This window comes from Zosterops lateralis (assembly GCF_965231275.1).
Source record: "Zosterops lateralis genome assembly, chromosome: W".
Classification (NCBI taxonomy): domain Eukaryota; kingdom Metazoa; phylum Chordata; class Aves; order Passeriformes; family Zosteropidae; genus Zosterops; species Zosterops lateralis.
In genome coordinates this window covers 630,754-648,958 of record NC_139801.1, presented here as the reverse complement: position 1 = coordinate 648,958, position 18,205 = coordinate 630,754, and the positions used below count along the sequence as shown (strand labels likewise).

Here is an 18,205-nt window from a genome sequence, read left to right as displayed (position 1 = left end):
TTCTCCATTTTTTTTTTCACTTTTTCCCCAATTTTTCCCCAATTTTCCCCAATTTTCCTCCAAAATTTTCCCAATTTTCCCCAATTTTTTCTCAAAATTTTCCCAATTTTTTCCCCATTTTTTCCCCATTTTTTTCCTATTTTTTCCCTTTTTTTTCTCAAATTTTTCCCCAATTCCTTCTCCAATTTTTTCCCATTTTTTCCTTCATATTTTCCCAATTTTTTCCCAATTTTTTCCCCAATTTTTCCCAATTTTTCCCCATTTTTTCCCCAATTTTTTCCAATTTTTTCCCAATCTTTTCACCATTTTTCCCCAATTTTTTTCTGCCTTTTTTTGTCCCAATTTTTCCCCAATTTTCCCCCAATTTTTCCCAATTTTTTCTCCATTTTTTCCCCAATTTCCCCCCATTTTTCCTCAATTTTTCTCCATTTTTTCCCCAATTTTTTCCCAATTTTCCCCAATTTTCCTCCAAAATTTTCCCAATTTTCCCCCAATTTTTTCTCAATTTTCCCCATTTTTTCCCCAATTTTTTCCCCAATTTTTTCCCCATTTTCCCCCATATTTTCCCCATTTTTTTTCCAATTTTCTCCATTTTTTTTCCATTTTTTCCCCATTTTTCCCCCCCGTTACCTAGATCTTGACCTAGTTATGGATTTGATCTCCTTCTTCTCCTCTTCCAACTTTTTCTCCTCCAGAATTTTCGGGTCCTGGAGATTCTCGTCGCCCTCGTCGTCGGATTTGATTTCGGAACTCCCCGAGGAGACGCTCTGACCTTGGAGAGTTGAGGGAATTCCTAAAAAAAAAAAATAAAATTTTTAATGGAATTTTGGTGTCCAGGAGTTTTTCCCGATTTTTCCCATTTTTTTCTGATTTTTTTCCGATTTTTTCTGATTTTTTTTGTATTTTTCGAATTTTTTCTGATTTTTTTCCCATTTTTTTCCCATTATTTCTGATTTTTTTCTGATTTTTTTTCCGATTTTTTTTCTGATTTTTTTCTGATTTTTTTCTGATTTTTTTCTGTTTTTTTCTGATTTTTTTCTGATTTTTTTCCGAATTTTTTTCTAATTTTTTTCTGATTTTTTTCTGATTTTTTTCTATTTTTTTCCAGATTTTTTTCTGATTTTTTTCTGATTTTTTCTGATTTTTTTCGAATTTTTTTCTGATTTTTTAAAGATTTTTTTCTGATTTTTTCTGATTCTTTTCTGTTTTTTTCTGATTTTTTTTCCAATTTTTTTCCTATTTTTTTCGAATTTTTTTCTGATTTTTTTCGAATTTTTTTCTAATTTTTTTCTGATATTTTTCTGATTTTTTTCTAATTTTTTTCTGATTTTTTTCCGATTTTTTTCCGATTTTTTTCCGATTTTTTTGATTTTTTTCTGATTTTTTTCTGATTTTTTTCTAATTTTTTCCAGATTTTTTTCTGATTTTTTTCTGATTTTTTTTCTGATTTTTTTCTGAATTTTTTCCGATTTTTTAAAGATTTTTTTCTGATTTTTTTCTGATTTTTTTCCTATTTTTTTCGAATTTTTTTCTGATTTTTTTCCGATTTTTTTCCAATTTTTTTCTGATTTTTTTCTGCTTTTTCTCTGATTCTTCCAGATTTTTTTCTGATTTTTTCTGAATTTTTTCCCATTTTTTTCTGATTTTTTTCCCATTTTTTTCTGATTTTTTCCCCTTTTTTTTTCCATTTTTTTTCCAATTTTTCCACAATTTTTTTTTAGTTTTGTTTCATCATTTTTTACTAATTTTCCCCGTTTTTTCTCATTTTTTCCCATTTTTTTCTTATTTTTTCCCATTTTTTTCTGATTTTTCCTGAGGTTTTTTCCCAAATTTTTTTGAATTTTTTCTGCTTTTTTCCCCGTTTTTTCTGATTTTTTCCCCAATTTTTTTCCCATTTTTTCCCAATTTTTTCCTATTTTTAAGGATCTTTTGGCGATTTTTTTTGGAATTTTTGGAGAATTTTTGGCGATTTTTTAAAGGATTTTTTGGAGAATTTTTTGGGGGATTTTTTGGGGATTTTTGAGAATTTTTTTGAGAATTTTAGGGGATTTTTTGGTGATTTTTTTGGAATTTTTTTGGGATTTTTTGAGGATTTTTTGGGGAATTTTTAGGGATTTTTTGAGAATTTTTCTGTTATTTTTTGGGGATTTTTTTGAGAATTTTTGAGGATTTTTTGGGGATTTTTTTGGGGATTTTTTGAGAATTTTTCGGGATTTTTTGAGGATTTTTTCGGAATTTTTTGGGGATTTTTTGGGGATTTTTTGTGGGATTTTTTTGGGATTTTTTGGGGAACTTTTGGGGATTTTTTGAGAATTTTTTGCAGAATTTTTTGGAATTTTTTTTTGATTTTTTTTTGATTTTTGGGGTATTTTTTGGGAATTTTTTGGGGAATTTTTTAAGGATTTTTTAGGAAATTTTTTGGGAATTTTTTTGAGAATTTTTGCGGGATTTTTTGGGGAATTTTTGGGGATTTTTTGAGGATTTTTTGGAGAATTTTTGAGGATTTTTTGGGGGAATTTTTGGGGGATTTTTTTTGGGAATTTTTTGAGAATTTTTTTCGATTTTTTTTTTTATTTTTTGGGGAATTTCTTTGGATTTTTTTGGGATTTTTTGGGGAATTTTTTGACTATTTTTTGCGATTTTTTTTGGCAATTTTTCTCGCGATATTTTGAGGATATTTTTTTTGGCATTTTTGGGTCTATTTCGGCCATTTTTGGGCCGATTTTTTCGCGGTTTTTTTTGACAACTTCGGAATTTTTCTCTCATTTTAGAAATCCTCACCTCTGTAGTGCTCCTGGGCCGAGCCGACGTCGGGCGAAGTCGCCGAGGGCACCGGCAGCGTCGGCACCGGGATTTGATTTGGGGCCATTGGGGCCTTTTTTGGGGGGACTTTTTGGCGATTTTTAGGGATTTTTTTTGAAGATTTTTTGGGGATTTTTTGGGGATTTTTTGGGGATTTTTTTTGGGATTTTTTTGAGGATTTTTGGGGATTTTTTGAGGATTTTTTGGGGATTTTTGAGGGATTTTTTGAGGATTTTTTTTTGGATTTTTTGGGGAATTTTTTGTGAGATTTTTGGGGATTTTTTGGGGGATTTTTTGAGGATTTTTTGGGGATTTTTTCGGGGATTTTTTGAGGATTTTTTGGGAATTTTTGAGGAATTTTTGAGGATTTTTTCGGAATTTTTTGGGAATTTTTTTGGGATTTTTTGGGGATTTTTTGAGGATTTTTTGGGGATTTTTTTGGGGATTTTTGAGGATTTTTTTGGGGAATTTTTTTTGGATTTTTGGGGGATTTTTTTGAGGATTTTTTCGGAATTTTTGTGGATTTTTTTTTTGATTTTTAGGGATTTTTTGGAGATTTTTTGGAATTATTTTTTGATTTTTCTAGAACTTTTGGGGGATTTTTTGGGAATTTTTTTGGGAATTTTTTGGGGATTTTTTGAGGATTTTTTGGGGATTTTTTTGAGGATTTTTTTGGGGGGATTTTTTTTAGGATTTTTTTGGGAATTTTTAGGGATTTTTTTTGGGAATTTTTAGGGATTTTTTTGGGATTTTTTGAGAATTTTTGGGGATTTTTTGGGGAATTTTTAAGTATTTTTTTGCGATTTTTTTGGCAATTTTTTCGCGGAATTTTAAGGATTTTTTTGCATTTTTGGTGTCTATTTTGGTCATTTTGGGCCGATTTTTTCGCGTTTTTTTTTTGACAAATTCAGAATTTTTCTCTCATTTTAGAAATCCTCACCTCTGTAGTGCTCCTGGGCCGAGCCGACGTCGGGCGAAGTCGCCGAGGGCACCGGCAGCGTCGGCACCGGGATTTGATTTGGCAGCACCGAGTGAGACCCGCGGAGCCCGACCGGCTCCTCCCGGTGACTTCCCACCTGGAAACGGCAAAAAAACACCCCAAAAAAAGTAAATTCTCAGTGATTTTAAAACTTGGGTTGATTAGAATTATTCCACAAAAAAATCCGAAAAAAATCCGAAAAAAATCACCCAAAAAATCGCAAAAAAAAGCCCCAAAAATCCTCAAAAAATCACTAGAAATTCTCTAAAAATCCCCCCCAAAAAAAATCTCTAAAAAAATCCCTAAAAAAAAACCCCCAAAAAATCCCCAAAAAATCCCAAGAAAATCCTCAAAAAATCGCAAAAAAAAATTCACTAAAAAATCCTAAAAAAAATTCATAAAAAATCCCTAAAAATACTCTTTAAAAATCCCCCAAAAAATCAAAAAAAAAAATCCTAAAAAAACCCCTAAAAATGGCCAAAAATTCCCTAAAAAATCCTCAAAAAATCCTAAAAAATTCTCAAAAAATCACCAAAAATTCCCCAAAAAATCCCTAAAAAATCCCCCAAAAAATCCTCAAAAATTCCATAAATTAGAGTCGCCCCCTTGTGGCCAATGGCGAAATTACAACTAAAAAAATCCCCAAAAAATCCCTAAAATCCCTAAAAAATCCCTAAAAAATCCCTAATAATTCCCTTAAACATCCCTAAAAAATCACCAAAAAATTGGGAAAAAATCCCCCAAAAAATCCCCAAAAAATCCCTAAAAAATCCCCAAAAAATCCCTAAAAAAATCCCCAAAAATTCTCCAAAAAATCCGAAAAAAATCCCCAAAAAATTCCTAAAAATTTTCTAAAAAATCCTCTAAAAATCCCCTAAAAAAATCACTAAAAATTCACTAAAAATTCTCTAAAAATCACCAAAAAATCCCTAAAAAATTCCCTAAAAATCCTCAAAAAATCCCTAAAAAATCCCTAAAAAATCCTCAAAAAATCCCTAAAAATTCTCTAAAAAATTCCCTAAAAAATCCCCAAAAAATCCCCTAAAAAATCCCTAAAAAATCCTCAAAAATTCCATAAATTAGAGTCGCCCCCTTGTGGCCAATGGCGAAATTACAAGTAAAAAAATCCCCAAAAAATCCCCAAAAATCCCAAAAAAATCCCTAAAAAATCCCCCAAAAAATCCTCAAAAATTCCATAAATTCGAGTCGCCCCCTTGTGGCCAATGGCGAAATTACAACAAAAAAATCCCCAAAAAATCCCGAAAAAATCCCTAAAAAAATCCCCAAAAATTCCTAAAAAATCCCTAATAATTCCCTTAAACATCCCTAAAAAATCACCAAAAAATTGGGAAAAAATCTCAAAAAAATCCCCAAAAAATCCTTAAAAAATCCTCAAAAAATCCCTAAAAAATCCCTAAAAAATCTCTAAAAAATTCCTCAAAAAATCCCCTAAAAAATCCCTAAAAAATCCTCAAAAATTCCATAAATTCGAGTCGCCCCCTTGTGGCCAATGGCGAAATTACAACTAAAAAAATCCCCGAAAAATCCCTTAAAAATCCCCCAAAAAATCCCTAAAAAAATCCCATTTTTTCCCAATTTTTTCCCCAAAAAATTCCCAATTTTTTTACCATTAAGGAATGTCGATTTGCCAATATTTGGGACCCATAAGAGGCCGCCAAACCCGCCATGGCTCCGTTATGGGCACCCAGAATTCCGTGGATTTCGGCGTTGGCACCCATGGGTGCCGTGCCCACGGCGTGGTTCCGCAGGACGTGGATGGCGTCGTCCAGGCGCTCCACTCTGCTGGGAGAGAAAAAATGACAAATAAATGTGAAAAAAATGGGAAAAAATTGGGGAAAAATTGGGGAAAAATTGGGGAAAAATTGGGAAAAAATTGGGAATTTTTGGGGATTTTTTTTGGATTTTTTTGAAGATTTTTTGGGATTTTTTGGGGATTTTTTAGGGATTTTTTGGGGATTTTTTTAGGATTTTTTTGCAGATTTTTTGGGATTTTTTTGGATTTTTTAGGAATTTTTTGGGGAATTTTTGGGAATTTTTATGGATTTTTTGGGGTTTTTTAAGGAATTTTTAGGGGATTTTTTGGGGATTTTTTATGGATTTTTGGGGATTTTTTTGGGAGTTTTTTGGGGATTTTTTGGAATTTTTTTTGGGAATTTTTAAACGATTTTTTGGGGATTTTTAGGAAATTTTTGAGGATTTTTTAGGAATTTTTCGGGATTTTTTTCGGGATTTTTTGGGATTTTTTTAGAGATTTTTGGGATTTTTTGGGATTTTTTAGGATTTTTTTGAGGATTTTTTAGGGATTTTTTCTGAATTTTTTGGGGATTTTTTAGGATTTTTTTGAGGATTTTTTAGGGATTTTTTCTGAAATTTTTGAGGATTTTTTTAGGGATTTTTTGGGATTTTTTTGGGGATTTCTTCGGGATTTTTTAGGAATTTTTGGGGGGATTTTTGGGAATTTTTTAAGGATTTTTTTAGGGATTTTTTTGGGATTTTTTTGGGGATTTTTTGGTGAATTTTTATGGATTTTTTAGGGATTTTTAAAGGAATTTTTATGGATTTTTTTGGGGATTTTTTTAGGGATTTTTTGGAATTTTTTTGGGAATTTTTAAACGATTTTTTGGGGATTTTTAGGAAATTTTTGAGGATTTTTTAGGGATTTTTTGGGATTTTTTTTGGGATTTCTTTGGGATTTTTTAGGAATTTTTGGGGGGATTTTTGGGAATTTTTAAGGATTTTTTTAGGGATTTTTTTGGGATTTTTTAGGGATTTTTGGGGATTTTTTAGGATTTTTTTGGGGATTTTTTGGGATTTTTTAGGGATTTTTTGGGATTTTTTTGCGGATTTTTTGGGATTTTTTGGGGATTTTTTCTGCATTTTTTTTTGGATTTTTAGGAGTTTTTAAAGGATTTTCAGGGATTTTTTAGGAATTTTTTAGGGATTTTTTGAGAATTTTTTTAGGGGTTTTTTTGGGGATTTTTTGGGATTTTTTGGGGATTTTTTTAGGATTTTTTTGAGATTTTTTTAGGGATATTTTGGGGGGATTTTTTGGGAATTTTTTGGGGATTTTTTAGGAATTTTTAGGAATTTTTCGGGATTTTTTTCGGGATTTTTTGGGGATTTTTTTGGGATTTTTAAGGATTTTTTGGAATTTTTTAAAGGGAAATTTTGGGATATTTTTGGGGATTTCTTAGGGATTTTTTGGAAAAAAATTGGGGATTTTAAAGGGTTTTTTTGGGAATTTTTCGAGGATTTTTAAAGGATTTTTTAGGAATTTTTGGGGGATTTTTTCTGGAATTTTTGGAGATTTTTTGGGATTTTTGGGGGGAATTTTTGGGGATTTTTTGGGATTTTTTAAGGGATTTTAAAGAGTTTTTGGGGGATTTTTTTGGGATTTTTTGGGGATTTTTTTTGCGGATTTTTTGGGGAATTTTTTGGGGATTTTTTGTGATTTTTTGGGGAATTTTTCAGGATTTTTAAAGGATTTTTTTTTTTCAAACTTTATTTTTTTTTTTTCCTGAAAAATCAATGAAAAAATAACAAAAAAAAAAAAAAAAAAAAAAAAAAAAAAAAAAAAAAATCAGGAAAAAAAAATTTCAAAAAAAAAAAATCACAAAAATAAACATTTAATTAATAATTAATAATTAATAATTAATTAATGATTAATGAATCCAATCCCATCATCACAAAAAATAAAATAAAAAAAAATCATTTAAAAAATCCAGAAAAAAACCCTCCAAAATTAACATAAAAAAAATCAACCAAAAAAATAAACAAAAATTATTAATTAACGGGTAATTAATACATTAATCATTAATAAATGATTAATAATTAATTCACACCATCGTGGACTCCAAAAAAAAAAAAAAAAAAAAAAAATTAAAAAAAAAAATCAGAAAAAATTCCAGAAAATTCAGAAAATTCAGAAAAAAAAAATCAACCAAAAATTTTGAATTATTAATAATTATTAATTAATAATTAATGAGCTATTAATGACACCAAATCCCATCATCGACTCCAGTCACAAAAAATAATAAAAAATTCCCAAAAAATTCCAAAAAAAGTGACAAAAATTCACAAAAAATTCACAAAAAACCCCCGAAAATTAAAAACATTAATAATTAATAATTAATTAATAATTAATAATTAATGACTCCAGGCCGTCCAATTTTATCGACTCCCTGATCGAAAAATAATAAATAAAAAAGTCATTTAAAAATCCGGAAAAAAAACCCCCAAATTCACTAAAAAACCCACAAAAATTGAAATTATTAATTACTAATTATTAATTATTAATTAATAAGTAACAAGCAATTAATGACTCCAGACCAATCGATTCCGTGACCAAAAATTAATAATTAAAAAAAAAAATCATTTAAAAATCCGGAAAAAAAAGGGGACAAAAATCACCAAAAAAATTCACCAAAAAATTTGGAATTTATTAATTATTAATTAATGATTAATAATAATTAATTAATAATTAATGACTCCACACCAACCAAATCCCATCATCAACTCCAGTCACAAAAAATCATAAAAAAATCTCAAAAAAACTCCAAAAATTTACAAAAAAAAAATCAAAAATGGAATTTATTAATAATTAATAATTAATTTATTAGTAATTAATTAATAACTAATGAAGGACCTACCAAGGAGTGCAGGGGCCCCTCATAATTGGGCGATGAAGACGCTCCCCCTCCTCCTCCTCCTCCTCCATTTCTAGACCAAGACCCTGCTGGCGATAATTAATAATTAATAATTAATAATTAATAAAAAAATTCTAATTAATTGGAAAAAAATTCGAATAATAAAAAAATATTTAACATTAAAAAATTTGATTTTTTTTTCCCCTTTTTTTGTTTTTCTCGATTTTTTTGGGGGATTTTTATTTCCTAATTAAAAGTTAATTATTAATAAAATAATTAATAAAATCAATTAATAGAAATTAATAATTAAAAAAAAATTTCTAATTTTTTTTCTGATTTTTTTTTTCTTTTTTTTTCCCCAATTTTTTTCCTCAATTTTTGGAGATTTTTCCGAAATTAATTTTCGATATTTTGTCTCTGATAAATAATTAATAAAAACAATTAATAAAATTAATAATTAATTTAAAAAATCGCTTTTTTCCCCTAATTTTTAAAATTTATTTTCTCCACATTTTTTTTTGGATTTTTTTAATAAAAAATTAATTTTGATTTTATTTCTTCTAATTAAAGATTCAATAATTAATAAAATTAATTGATAAATTAATTAATAATTAATAATTAATTAAAATCCGGATTTTTTTCCTAATTTTTTTTTTTTTATTTTTTTTTTTTTTTATTTTTTAAAAATTTTCCTTTTTTTTTTTCTCATTTTTTTGGTAGGTTTTTTTTTATTATTTTAGGAATTTTTATAATTTTTATTTAATTAATTAATGATAATTAATGAAATTAATTGGCAAAACTAAGAATTATTTTTGACCATTTTTAACTCGATTTTTTCCCCATTTTTTCCCATTTTTTCCCCCAATTTTTCCCTTTAAAAAATCAATTTTTTCCCCATTTTTCCCCAATTTTTTCCCCATTTTTTCCCTTTAAAAAATCGAATTTTTTGTCAATTTTTTCCCATTTTTTCCCCATTTTTTCCCTTTAAAAATTCAAAATTTTCCCCATTTTTTTCCCCTTAAAAATCCAATTTTTTTGCCAATTTTTTTCCCATTTTTTCCTCATTTTTTCCCATTTTTTTCCCATTTTAAACTCAATTTTTTCCCTTTAAAAATCCAATTTTTTCCCCATTTTTTCCCCATTTTTTCCCCATTTTTCCCCCATTTTTCCCCCTTTTCCCCTCAAATTTTCTGCCTTTTTTTCCTCCACTTAAATTTTATTATTTTTAATTAAAAAAATCATTAAAAATTCATATTTTTAATTAAAAAACGAATAAAAAATACCTGGGAGAGAAGGGGGAGAAGCGACTGGAGTCGAAGGGTTGGAGGAGAAACTGGTGTTGGTGTGATCTGGAGAATAAATCTTTCAATAAAAATAAAAATAAAATTAATAGAAAAATATGAAATTAAATTAATTAAAAAATTGGGGAAAAAAATTGGGGGAAAAATAAAAAAAATTTGGGGGAAATTTGGGTTTTTTTGGGGAATAAATTGAATTTTTGGGGGATTTTTTGGGGATTTTTAAAGGGTTTTTTTGGAAAAAAATCGGGATTTTTTTGGGATTTTAAAGGAATTTTTTAAGGATTTTTTGGGATTTTTTTGTGGAATTTTTAAAGAATTTTTTAGGGATTTTTTAGGGATTTTTTAGGGATTTTTTGAAGATTTTTAAAGGATTTTTTGGGGATTTTTTTAGGAATTTTTGGGGATTTTTTAGGGATTTTTGGGGGATTTTTTAAGGAAAAATTTGGGATTTTTGAGGGATTTTTTTGGGGATTTTTTGGGGATTTTTTAAGGAATTTTTTGAGGAGTTTTTGAGGATTTTTTAGGAATTTTTTTGGGGATTTTTGGGGATTTTTTAGGAATTTTTGGGGGATTTTTTGGGAATTTTTTGAGGAATTTTTGGGGATTTTTTTGGGATTTTTAAAGAATTTTTGGGGGATTTTTTTGGGGATTTTTTTGGGATCTTTTTGGGATTTTTAAAGGAATTTTTGAGGAATTTTTCAGGATTTTTTGAGGATTTTTAAAGGATTTTTTGGGATTTTTTAAGGAATTTTTTGAGGATTTTTTGAGGATTTTTTGGGGAATTTTTTGAGAATTTTTGAGGATTTTTTGGGGATTTTTTTGGGATCTTTTTGAGATTTTTAAAGGAATTTTTTGAGGAATTTTTCAGGATTTTTTGAGGATTTTTAAAGGATTTTTTGGGATTTTTTAAGGAATTTTTTGAGGATTTTTTGAGGATTTTTTGGGGATTTTTTTGGGGATTTTTTTGGAATTTTCAGGATTTTTTGAGGGTTTTTAAAGGATTTTTTGGGGATTTTTTTGGGATTTTTTAGGGATTTTTTTTAGGAATTTTTTGAGGATTTTTAAAGGATTTTTTGGGGATTTTTTTGGGAATTTTTTTGGGAATTTTTTGGGAATTTTTGAGAATTTTTTTGGGATTTTTTGGGATTTTTTTGGGATTTTTCGGAGATTTTTTTGGGAATTTTTTGGGGAAATTTGAGGAATTTTTTGAGGATTTTTCGGGAATTTTTTGAGAAATTTTTTGGGATTTTTTAGGGAATTTTTGGGGGATTTTTAAAGAATTTTTGGGGGATTTTTTGGGAAATTTTTTGGGATTTTTAAGGGAATTTTTAAGGAATTTTTTGGGGAATTTTGGGGATTTTTTTGGGGATTTTTTGAGGAGTTTTTGAGGATTTTTTAGGGATTTTTTTGGGATTTTTTAGGGAATTTTTGAGAATTTTTTGGGGATTTTTTTGGATTTTTTTCGGATTTTTTGGGGATTTTTTAAGGAATTTTTGAGGAATTTTTAGGGATTTTTTTGGGAATTTTTAAGGGATTTTTTGAGGATTTTTTGGGGATTTTTTTGGAATTTTTCAGGATTTTTTTGAGGATTTTTAAAGGGTTTTTTGGGGATTTTTTTGGGATTTTTAAGGGAATTTTTAAGGAATTTTTTGGGGAATTTTGGGGATTTTTTTGGGGATTTTTTTGGGATTTTTAAGGGAATTTTTAAGGAATTTTTTGAGGAATTTTGGAGATTTTTTGGGGATTTTTTTGGGAATTTTTGAGGATTTTTTAAGGAATTTTTTGAGGACTTTTTAGGGATTTTTTTGGGATTTTTTGGAAAAAAAAATGGGATTTTTTTGGGATTTTTTAGGGAATTTTTAAGGGATTTTTTGAGGATTTTTTGGGAATTTTTTGGGAATTTTTGAGAATTTTTTGGGGATTTTTTGGGATTTTTAAGGAATTTTTTGAGGACTTTTTGGGGATTTTTTGGGAAAAAAATTGGGATTTTTTGGACTTTTTGGGGAATTTTTAAGGAATTTTTTTGAGGAATTTTTGGGGATTTTTTAGGGATTTTTTGGGGGATTTTTCTAAAGAAAAATTTGGGATTTTTGAGGGAATTTTTTAGGGATTTTTTAGGAATTTTTTGAGGATTTTTTGGGGATTTTTTTGGGGATTTTTTTGAAAATTTTCAGGATTTTTTGAGGATTTTTAAAGGATTTTTTTGGGATTTTTTAGGAATTTTTTTTGGATTTTCTGGGATTTTTTAGGGATTTTTTTGGGGATTTTTTGAGAATTTTTAGGGATTTTTTTGGGGATTTTTTTGGGATTTTTTAAGGGATTTTTTGGGATTTTTTTGGGATTTTTTGGGGATTTTTTAAGGAATTTTTTGAGGACTTTTTAGGGATTTTTTGAGGATTTTTGGAAAAAAAATTGGGATTTTTTTGGGATTTTTTAGGGAATTTTTAAGGGATTTTTTGAGAATTTTTTGGGGATTTTTGGAGATTTTTTTTGGGAATTTTTGAGGATTTTTTGGGAATTTTTTGCGATTTTTTTGGAAATTTTTTGATTTTTGGGGGATTTTTTTGGGGAATTTTGAGGATTTTTTTTAGGATTTTTTGGAGAATTTTTTGTGGATTTTTTGAGGATTTTCAGGAATTTTTTGGGGGAATTTTTTGGGCTTTTTTTTTTTTCCCTGATTTTTTTTTTTTAATTTTTCGAGGAATTTTTTTTCAAATTCCGTGAAATTTCGGTTAATTTTTCTTCACATTTTTTAGTACAAAAAAATTTCAAATTTTTTTTCATTTTTGGAACAAAAAAATCGAATTTTTTTTCTATTTTTTCACCAAAAAAACTCCAAAATTTCCCCTCAAACCCCGATTTTTTTACCTCAATTTTTTCCCCATAAAAATTCCAAATAAAAATCGAGATTTTTGATATAAAAAACCAGAAAATAAATGGAATTTTTTGTTCCTTACAGAGGCCAAAGCTTTTCCCAGCGCGTCCCCCGTCTGTGAACTGCCCCCGGCGCCTCCTCGAGTGGCTGAAAAAACAGAGAAAAATCAGATTAAAAATCAAAATATTCGGGGAAAAAATGGGAATTTTGGGGGGAAAATTCTTTGGGAATTTTGGGGATTTTTTGGGAGTTTTTTGGGATTTTTTTGGATTTTTTTTTGGAATTTTTTTGGAATTTTTTTTGGAATTTTTTGGGAATTTTTTGGGGAATTTTTGAGGATTTTTTTGGGGATTTTTTTAGGGTTTTTTTGGGAATTTTTAGGGATTTTTTTGGGATTTTTTGGGGAATTTTTTGGGATTTTTTGGGGAAATTTTGGGGATTTTTTGAGAATTTTTTGCAGAATTTTTTGGAATTTTTTTGGGATTTTTGGGGAATTTTTGGGATTTTTTTTGGGATTTTTTTTGGAATTTTTTTGGATTTTTTTTGGAATTTTTTGGGAATTTTTTGGGATTTTTTTCAGAATTTTTTTGGATTTTTTTGGAATTTTTTCAGATTTTTTTCTGGATTTTTTTCAGATTTTTTTTTGGAATTTTTTCGGGTTTTTTTCAGAATTTTTTTGGTAGTTTTTCAGAATTTTTTCAGCATTTTTTTTTGTTTTTTCCAGAATTCTTTCAGATTTTTTCTGGAATTTTTTTGGAATTTTTTTGGATTTTTTCTGGAATTTTTTCAAGTTTTTTCGGGGAATTTTTCAGAATTTTTTTGGAATTTTTTTAGATTTTTTTCTGGAATTTTTTTGGATTTTTTCTGGAATTTTTTCGGATTTTTGGGGATTTTTTTCAGATTTTTTTGGAATTTTTTGGGATTTTTTTCAGAATTTTTTTGGATTTTTTTGGAATTTTTTCAGATTTTTTCTGGATTTTTTTTCAGATTTTTTTTTTGGAATTTTTTCGGGGTTTTTTCAGATTTTTTTTGGTAATTTTTCCAGAATTTTTTCAGATTTTTTTTTGGAATTTTTTGGGAATTTTTTGGGATTTTTTCTGGAATTTTTTCAGGTTTTTTTGGGCGAATTTTTCAGGATTTTTTTCAGAATTGGTTTTGGATTTTTTTTCTGGAATTTTTTCAGGTTTTTTCGGGGAATTTTTCAGAATTTTTTGGAATTTTTCAGAATTTTTTTGGAATTTTTTTGGATTTTGTTTTTTGGATTTTTTCAGATTTTTTTGGAAATTTTTTGGAATTTTTTGGGAATTTTTCAGAATTTTTTCCAGAATTTTTTTTGGATTTTTTCTGGAATTTTTTTGGATTTTTGGGAATTTTTCAGAATTTTTTCCAGAATTTTTTTTGGATTTTTTTCTGGAATTTTTTTGGAATTTTTTCAGGAATTTTTTCAGAATTTTTTTCAGAATTTTTTTTTATTTTTTCCAGAATTTTTTCAGATTTTTTTAGGAATTTTTTGGAATTTTTTGGGAATTTTTTTGGAATTTTTTCAGAATTTTTTTGAGGATTTTCTTTGGATTTTTTCAGATTTTTTTGGAAATTTTTTGGGAATTTTTTGGGAATTTTTTCAGAATTTTTTCCAGAATTTTTTTGGATTTTTTCTGGAATTTTTTCGGATTTTTTTGGGATTTTTTTTCAGATTTTTTTTGGAATTTTTTTCAGATTTTTTAAAGGAATTTTTTGGGGTTTTTTTTTGATTTTTTAGGAATTTTTTTGGGATTTTTTAGGAATTTTTGGAGAATTTTTGGGGATTTTTTGGGGGATTTTTTGGGGAGTTTTTGGTGAACTGCCCCCGGCGCCTCCTCGAGTGGCTGAAAATAAAGAGAAAAATCAGATTAAAAATCAAAATATTTGGAGAAAAAAAATCCTCAAAAAATCCTCAAAAAAATCCTCCAAAAATCGTCAAAAAATCCCTAAAAATCCGTTAAAAAATCCCCAAAAAATCACAAAAAATTCCCAAAAAATCCCAAAAAACCCTCAGAAATTTCCCAAAAATCCCCCCAAAAAAAATCCCCAAAAATCCCAAAAATTAAAAAAAAAAATAAAAAAAATTCCCAATAAATTCAGATAATATTCTAAAAAAATCCTCAAAAATCGCCAAAAAAAATCTAAAAAAATCCCCAAAAAATCTCAAAAAATTCCCAAAAAAATCCTAAAAATCTCTAAAAATCCTCAAAAAGTCCTCAAAAAATCCCCAAAAAATCTCCAAAAAAACCTTCAAAATTCCCTCAAAAATTCTCTAAAAATCCCAAAAAATTCCTCAAAAAATCCCTAAAAAATTACAATAAAACCCCCAAAAACCCTTTAAAAATTCCCCAAAAAAATTCAAAAAAAATCACAAAAATCCCCAAAAAAATCCCCCAAAAATCCCCCAAAAAATCTCCAAAAAAATCCCAAAAAATCCCCAAAAAATTCCCAATAAATCCCTAAAAAAATCCCAAAAAATCCCAAAAAAAATCCTCAAAACATATGCCAAAATTCCCAAAAAATCCTCCAAAAAATTCCAAAAAATTCCCTAAAAAATCCCCAAAAAATTCCCAAAAAATCCCCAAAAAATTCCTCAAAAATTCCCTAAAAAATCCTCAAAAAAAATCAAAAAAAAAACCCCCCAAAAAATCCCAAAATTCCAAAAAAATCCTTAAAAAAATCCCCAAAAAATCCTCAAAAAATCCCAAAAAATCCTTTAAAAATTCCCAAAAAATCCCCAAAAAATCCTCAAAAAAATCCCCCAAAAAATCCCAAAAAATTCTCAAAAAATTCCTCAAAAAATTCCCTAAAAAATCCTCAAAAAAATCCAAAAAAAATCCCCAAAATTCCTCAAAAAAATCCCAAAAATCCCAAAAAATCCCAAAAAATCCCAATAAATCCCCAAAAATCCCAAAAAATTCCTCAAAAAATTTCCCAAAAAATCCAAAAAATCCTCAAAAAAATCCCAAAAAATCCCCAAAAATCCTCAAAAATCCCCCAAAAAAATCCAAAAAAAAATCCCCAAAAAATCCCCAAAAAATTCCAAAAAAATCCTTAAAAAATCCCAAAAAATCCCCAAAAAATCCCTAAAAATCCTCAAAAAAATCCCAAAAATAATCCCCAAAAAATCCTCCAAAAAATCCAAAAAAAATCAGAAAAAAATCCAAAAAATTCCCCAAAAAATCCCCAAAAATCCCCAAAAAATCCCAAGAAATCCTCAAAAAATCCCCAAAAATCCTCAGAAAATCCCAAAAAAATCCCAAAAAATTCCTCAAAAAATCCCCAAAAAATTATTAAAATCCCAAAAAAATCCCAAAAAAATGCCACAAAAAAATCCCAAAAATTTCTCAAAAAAATCCCCAAAAAACCCACAAAAAATCCCCAAAAAAATCCCAAAAAAATCCTCAAAAAATCCTCAAAAAATCCAAAAATTTCTCAAAAAATCCCCAAAAAACCCACAAAAAATCCCCAAAAAAATCCCAAAAAAATCCCCAAAAAATCACAATAAAACCCCCAAAAATCCTTTAAAAATTCCCAAAAATCCCCAAAAAAATCCCCCAAAAAATCCCCAAAAAATCCTCAAAAAATCCTCAAAAAATCCCCAAAAAATCCCCAAAAAAATCTTCAAAAATCCTTTAAAAATTCTCTAAAAATCCCCAAAAAATTCCCAAAAAATCCCCAAAAATCCCCCAAAAATTCCCAAAAAATCCCCTAAAAAATCCAAAAAAATCCTTAAAAAATCCCCAAAAAATACCCAAAAAATTCCAAAAAAATCCCCAAAAAATCTCAAAAAAATCCTCAAAAAAATCCCCAAAAAATCCCCAAAAAATCCTCAAAAAATTCCCAAAAAATCCCAAAAAATTCCCTAAAAATCTTCAATTATTTTTCCATAAATTTAAATATTTTTTATTCTATTTTGGACTCACCCAGGATGTTTTCAGCTCCGTTTGCCGGGGGGGTGAAATTGGAATTTCTGTGGAACGACGACATCGGGGGGAGGCCCGAGCTCAGCTCGGCCGACGAGTGCGACGGGTAGGGCTGAAAAAAAACACACAAAATTCACTTTTTTTTGGGCTTAAAAAGTGCCTAAAATATAAAAAAAAAATCACCAAAAAATCCCCAAAAAAATCCCCCAAAAAATCCCCAAAAAATAAAAAAAAAATTCAAAAAAAGAGCAGAAAAATAGACTTAAAAATCAAAAAAAAAAAAGGTAAAAAAAATAAATATAAAAATCATCAAAATATTAAAAAAAAAACCCCAAAAAAATCTTCCTTAAAATCATCTAAAAATCATTTAAAAATATTCAAAGATTCCCCAAAAGTGCCACGAAAAGAAAATAAAGCAAAAAAAAACTCACTAAAACTTCGTGAAAAAAAATCGTAAAAAATCAAAAAAGACTTTAAAAACCCCCCCCCAAAAAATTCCTAAAAAATTCCAAAAAATCCCCAAAAAACAACCAAAAAACTTTGCAATTTTTCTTTAAAATTCATCAAAATTGCTTTAAAATTTTCTCTAAAAAATCTCTAATAAATAATTTAAATATCTCAAAAAATTCACCCAAAAAAAATCCGAAAAAAATCCCCCCAAAATTCCCAAAAAATTCCCTAAAAAATTCTAAAAAATTCCTCAAAAATTCCCCCAAAAAATTCCTAAAGTTTCTTTCAATTCCCTTTAAAAATCTCCAAAAAATCATTAAAAAACCTCACAAAAATCCAACAAAATCCTCATAAAAAAACAGCAAAAAAAACTCGAAAAAAACCGTAAAAATTCCTAAAAATTCCAAAAAAATTCCTAAAAAATTCCTAAAAACCCCCTAAAAATTCCTTTAACATCTCCTAAAAGTATCCAAAAAATCATCAAAAAATCCTTAAAAAATAATAAAAAAAAACCGCAAAAAAACCTCAAAAATTTGTAAAAGGTCGTGAAAAACTGCAAAAAAATCTGTAAAAATTCAGTTTAAAAATCGTGAAAAAATCTCAAAAAATCCTTTAAAAAATCGCAAATATTTCCTCTAAAATCCCTTTAAAAAACCCCAAAAACATCCCTAAAAAACTCTCTAAAAATTCCCTAAAAAATCCCCAAAAAAACCCCCAAAAATATCCTGAAAAATTCTCAAAAAAATCCCTAAAAAATCTCTAAAAATTCCCTAAAAAATTCCCTAAAAATTCCCTAAAAAATCCCTAAAAATCCCTAAAAACTTCCCCAAAAAATCCCTAAAAAAATCCTAAAAAAAATCCCCAAAAATCCTTTGAAAATCCCAAAAAAATTCACGAAAAATTGTGAAAAAAATCGCGAAAAAATTCCAAAAAAAATCCTAAAAATTCCCCAAAAATCCCCAAAATTCTCTAAAAAATCCTCTAAAATCCCTCTAAAAATCACCTAAAATCTTTAAAAATTCCCAAAAATTCCCCCAAAAAAATCCTCAAAAAATTCCCAAAAAAATCGCGAAAAAAAATCGCGAAAAAATCCATAAAAAATCCAAAAAAAATCCTAAAAATTCCCAAAAAATCCCTAAAAAGTCACAAAAAAAATCCCTAAAATTCTCCTTTAAAAAACACTA

General features: G+C 27.8%; 1 protein-coding gene across 1 annotated transcript in view; it reads right to left on the bottom strand.

Annotated features, from left to right (window-relative positions):
- The window catches only part of LOC310922065 (transcription factor 4-like), an 85,191-nt gene that overhangs the window by 11,093 nt on the left and 55,893 nt on the right, over positions 1-18,205 (bottom strand). The window contains 8 exon segments of the mRNA XM_083882385.1: positions 631-793; positions 3,743-3,878; positions 5,410-5,584; positions 8,437-8,445; positions 8,447-8,537; positions 9,732-9,810; positions 12,707-12,771; positions 16,572-16,683. Of these exon segments, the coding sequence (XP_083738511.1) occupies positions 631-793; positions 3,743-3,878; positions 5,410-5,584; positions 8,437-8,445; positions 8,447-8,537; positions 9,732-9,810; positions 12,707-12,771; positions 16,572-16,683 (830 nt within the window).